This window comes from Alosa pseudoharengus, unplaced genomic scaffold (genome assembly GCF_046254945.1).
Source record: "Alosa pseudoharengus isolate Yale_2024_CS ecotype anadromous, Long Island Sound unplaced genomic scaffold, YU_APseudo_1.1 YU_APseudo_1.1_scf_22, whole genome shotgun sequence".
In the NCBI taxonomy this organism is placed as follows: domain Eukaryota; kingdom Metazoa; phylum Chordata; class Actinopteri; order Clupeiformes; family Clupeidae; genus Alosa; species Alosa pseudoharengus.
The window spans coordinates 2,672,403-2,677,402 of NW_027468680.1; the positions used below are offsets into that span (position 1 = coordinate 2,672,403).

At 43.5% G+C, this 5,000-nt stretch overlaps 1 protein-coding gene across 1 annotated transcript in view; it reads right to left on the reverse strand.

Moving 5' to 3' along the window:
- Positions 1-5,000, reverse strand: part of LOC143139624 (sodium/potassium-transporting ATPase subunit alpha-3-like) — a 37,736-nt gene that overhangs the window by 29,806 nt on the left and 2,930 nt on the right. Inside the window, exon 4 of the mRNA XM_076300236.1 lies at positions 3,126-3,301. Coding sequence (XP_076156351.1) covers positions 3,126-3,301 — 176 coding nt within the window. The remainder of the gene's footprint in view (positions 1-3,125; positions 3,302-5,000) is intronic.

The window sequence follows — 5,000 nt, forward strand, 5'->3', positions numbered from 1 at the left end:
GTGAGCTGAGAGACAGACAACAAGAGAGAGTGTCACTCCCCGATGTGAGTCACTCCCCGATGTGAGTCACGCATGCTCAGATTGATAGGTTTTATGGCAGAACGCCAAGGGATCCGACTGAAATCTATAAAATAATTCACTTTTCTGTTTAAAAAACGTTTTAGCTATCTAAGATTGTTTGATTGCTAACGTTAGCAAACGCCATTCAAGTGACAGCCTTTGTTGTGCTTGGAGGTCTAAGCCCACTCTGCTACCAGTCCACATTGATGGGGTCAATGTGGAGGTGGTTAGCACCTACAAATATCTGGGTCTCCACCTGGACAATAAACTGGACTGGTCAGCCAACACTGATGCACTCTACAAGAAAGGGCAGAGCAGGCTGTACTTCCTGAGGAGGCTGCGGTCCTTCAATGTGTGCAGTAAGCTCCTCAGGATGTTCTACCAGTCTGTTGTTGCCAGCGTCCTCTTCTATGCAGTAGTGTGTTGGGGAGGAAGCACAAGGAAGAAGGACGCGGAGCAAATTGACAGGCTGGTAAGGAAAGCTGGCTCTGTAGTGGGAGCTGAACTGGAGTGCATCACTTCACTATCTGACAAAAGGACCCTGAACAAACTGATCAACATCTTGGACAATGAGTGTCATCTACTCCATAGCACCATTGTTAAGCAGAAGAGCCTGATCAGCTGGAGACTTCGCTCACTGCCTTGCACAACAGACAGACTGAGGAAGTCATTTGTCCCCAGGGCCATTGAACTGTTTAATGCCTCACTTAAGGGAAGAGGAGAGATAGACTTCTCTGCATAGTCTGTCCGCCTCTTCACCCCCTCCATGTTTGGTACTGTCTGTCCACTAGCCACTTGTACCACTGTCTTTATGCCTCACTGTTTGCGTGCTATATTAGCACATTAGCACATATGCATAACCCCCTCCCTCCATGCCACAGCCGAACTGTGGCCACACTTTTACATTTTCTTAAATAGTTAAATATATAGATATATAGACTTTACTTTACTTTACTTCTGCATTGTTGCACTGTTGGACTTACTCATTTGCATTGTTGGACTTACTCATTTGCACTATCACCATGGCCACTACCACTATCACCATTGCACTACCACCATGACACTCATTCGCACAGAGCACCTTAGAGCACCTTACCATACCTTACTATGCACAGAGAATCACAGGCTCAGTCCCTGCCTCAGTCATTGCAAGCGCCTCTGATTGATTAATCACCACTATGTGGATACTGTTTTTAGAATGACTTAGATTAAGTGTTAGTTAGTATAATTTGTATTTTTGTAATTTGTATTTTTTTGTATTTTAGTATATTTTTATATATTGTATTAAGTGTTAGTTAGTATAATTTGTATTTTAGTATATTTAGCATATTCTTTATCTTCTACTGTCCTTATTGCTTAGTTGTGTTTTTATATTATATACTTTAATTACTCTTTCTGATGTTAAATAATGTGTTTGTGTTGTATGTATGCTGCTGAGTATCTATCTATCTATCTATTGCTTACTTAGCCTAGCAGCTACTTGCTTACTTGCCAGCAGTGAACAAACTTCATTATGTAGGTCAATTTTTATTGATATTACAGAAGTCTCTCGCTAGCAGGCTACTTCAGCCTCTAATCTAGAACTGACATTATTGATCATGCCGTGAAAATGTGATGCCTTACGCTAAATAATACATTACTGCTGTGTAGGCTAATGTCATTATTCTGTGGCTAACAGCACTAGTCGCAAAGTAGCAAAGTGACACATGCGCGACTCACATCCGGTAGCGACTCACATCGGGGAGAGACAGACAGGCATGTGCTGGTGTGAGCAGACAGACAGAGAAACAGACAGACAGTAGGGCTGGGATAAACGATTATTTTTTAAACGATTAATCTAGCGATTATTTTTTCGATGCATCGATTAATCTAACGATTCATTTTTTCAGTCCGATTCGATTTCGATTCGATTCGATTATCTCCCCATTAATTGACTAATAGCAACTTATACATGTTTATTTACATATCTGAATGAATTAAACATGAATTCTTTAACATTGCAATATATGTTTATTGCTCTTAAGATTCCAAAATAAAAGACTATACAAGTGCAAAGTAATGCATTCTTAGTCAGAGGTAGCATTCAATAAAGTTCAGTAGTGTAGGTCTAATTGAGTGCCTGTCACTTTAAGACGTTGTGAGGGAATCCTTGCAATTAACATTAACACTGTTAAAAGGCTGCTGATGTGTGGATGCAATTCATAACATAGTTAGTTCAAATAACGGTTCGTATTTCTCCTTGGGACAAGCACTTTTGAGTCTTGGAAAACACCTTTCCATTTACATCAGGATTTTGCTAACATTCAGAGTCAATAAAATGAGCCCTGCATGAGTAACGAAATACAAGCAGCTGTAAGTAAGCATGCTAAACTTGACATCCAAACAGTATTCTAACGTTAGCTTTGAGATACTGCTTGATTGCAAACTGTAACTTAACTTAGTTTAGTCTCCTCAATGTACTATGTTGTGATAAGACTTTAGCAGAGTTTAGCCTACTTTAACTTTAATGCAGCAGTTTTGAACAAATTTGCGCAGCATGGTCACGATGCTAAACGGATTTAATAGCAATTTAGCCCACTGTGTTCTATGCAGTGCTTCTATGTGGCAACAACAATCCTTCAACAATCGTGAATATTTTGTTAAATGCGCATGCAGAGAAGGAGCAGTGGGCTCGTTACGAGAGAGAGCGGGCGGGGCGAGGAAAGGCTGCGTGAGTAAAAAGTGCAGCTCAATTAAACTATTTTATCTTATCTTTAATTTAAATAGTAGGCCTACAACATAGAACATCAATGTGTGCTGGCCGGTTTTGATTTTGTGGCGCCCAGCCACAGATTAGTCAACGTATGGAAAACACTGAAGGTGTAAAATTAAAAATATTAAGCAGCACACGTTATGCTTGACGAATCGACGCGCATATTTTTCGTCGATGTCATCGATTACGTCGACGCGTTGTCCCAGCCCTAACAGACAGGCATGTGCTGGTGTGAGCAGACAGACAGACAGCAAGAGAAACAGACAGACAGGCATGTGCTGGTGTGGTTGCTAGCGTGGTTGCTGGCGGGCACCTTGATTCCGGCGGAGCGGCACTTGCCCACGGCGTCGGGCACAGCGGCGCGCGGCGGGTCGATCATGGACATCAGGCCCAGGAAGCAGAGGCGCTCAGTGGGGAAGTTCACCTTGTCACAGTCAAACGTGAAACCTCGCGGGAACTGGGACTCAGGGAGCGAGAGGTGGCAGAAACCTGAGAGAGAGAGAGAGAGAGAGAGAGAGAGAGAGAGAGGGAGGGAGGGAGGAGAGAAAAGAGAGAGGGAGGGAGGAGAGGGGGAGAGAGAGAGAGGGAGGAGAGGAGAAAAGGAGGAGAGTAGAAAGGGAGTAGATGGAGAGGGGGAGGGAGGAGAGAGAAAAGGAGGAGGGGGAGGGAGGGCAGAGGGGGAAGGAGGAGAGAGAGAAGGGGGATGAAAGAACGAGGGAGGAGAGAGGACAAAAAGGGAAGGGAGGAGAGATGGGAAAAAGATTCCAAGAGTCAGTCAGTCAGCCCTGATTCTCTGGCAGCTTTGTTCTGGAGTCAGAAAGGAGTGTGAGATCAGATCGGAACTTATCCAGAACCCTCCTACTTAGAATCATTTACCCCTCCTCAGTGGCGCAAAAAGTTATATGAGGTGCATACGGCCGCAGCACTGTGGGGGCGATGGTAAAAAAAATAAATAATAATGATTATATATTTGTATATTCTATATGTAGCTACTGTTGTACGTTTCTAAATCATTTCTGCAATTTCTCAATGACATTTTAGAGGACTAACAGGCTAGAGTAGGCGCCCTATCTCATAAGATTCCATCATAGAATTTTGACATAGAAGAGGGAGTGGGGGCGCCGTGAGCGCTGAGTGAGCAGGTAGCTACTAGTGAGTTTTAGTCTATTGAAAAAGATGGATCGGGGGCTAAAAATAGAAAAAGGAAGGGAAAATGAGATGGCATGTTAAGGGATGCGACAATAGTTAAATAATTGGATGGTGAAAAGCAACAGGTAGGATTTAAAGTGTGAAGTCTACTGTGCTTGGAGGCACATGTTTCATGTTCATGTTATTCATGTTACCAGACTAACTAGCGTTTGCTAAGCATATGCCGATTGAAACATAACCTATTCCATTAAGATATAGCTAGGTGGCTACCATGCTCATACTGAACTTTTAATGGCAAACTGTAAACAGAAATGTCACGCTAGCAACAACTCATTACATGTTTCCATTTCCTAACAATCCTAATATTAATAGCTTAATATTGTGCTGTCAATGTGGCAAACAAAGGCTAGAGTTGGATCAGCCTTATCCTTTGTGAACAACAGCTGGCAAAAGGACATTATGAGAACTGTTTAGACTCGCTTAAAGTGACAATGCACCATTTAACAATACTTCGGTTAAGTTCAAATTGGAAGAATTTCTTTAAAAATAATAATTTACACTAATACTTTACTTGTTTGCGTTTTTTTTTTTTGGGGGGGGGCAATTTGTTGTTGCAAAATAACCCCTCAAAAAATGGGTAGCTGTCCCCCTGCCCCTTCTCCTTAACCACCACCCCGCACCCAACCCCCCACTCCCCCCTCCTAACACAGCACCCCTCTTACCCAGCACTCCCCCCTCCTTACCCCCCACCACCCCTCACCCTACCCCCCACTCCCCCCTCCTAACACAGCACCCCTCTTACCCAGCACTCCCCCCTCTTACCTCTCACTCCCCCCTCCTTACACAGCACCCCCTCCTTACCATAGATATATATAGAATGGCTAGATGTCTTATGGCGGAGTCTCCAATGGCATCACCGGCGGCCATCTTGTCACAGACAAGCTATCTGGTGGGCTCTGTGGTACCTGATGGCTCTTCTTCTACTAAAGGCAGAACAATGCCCCCAGGCTATAACAATGACACCTTCAGGTCACTACCT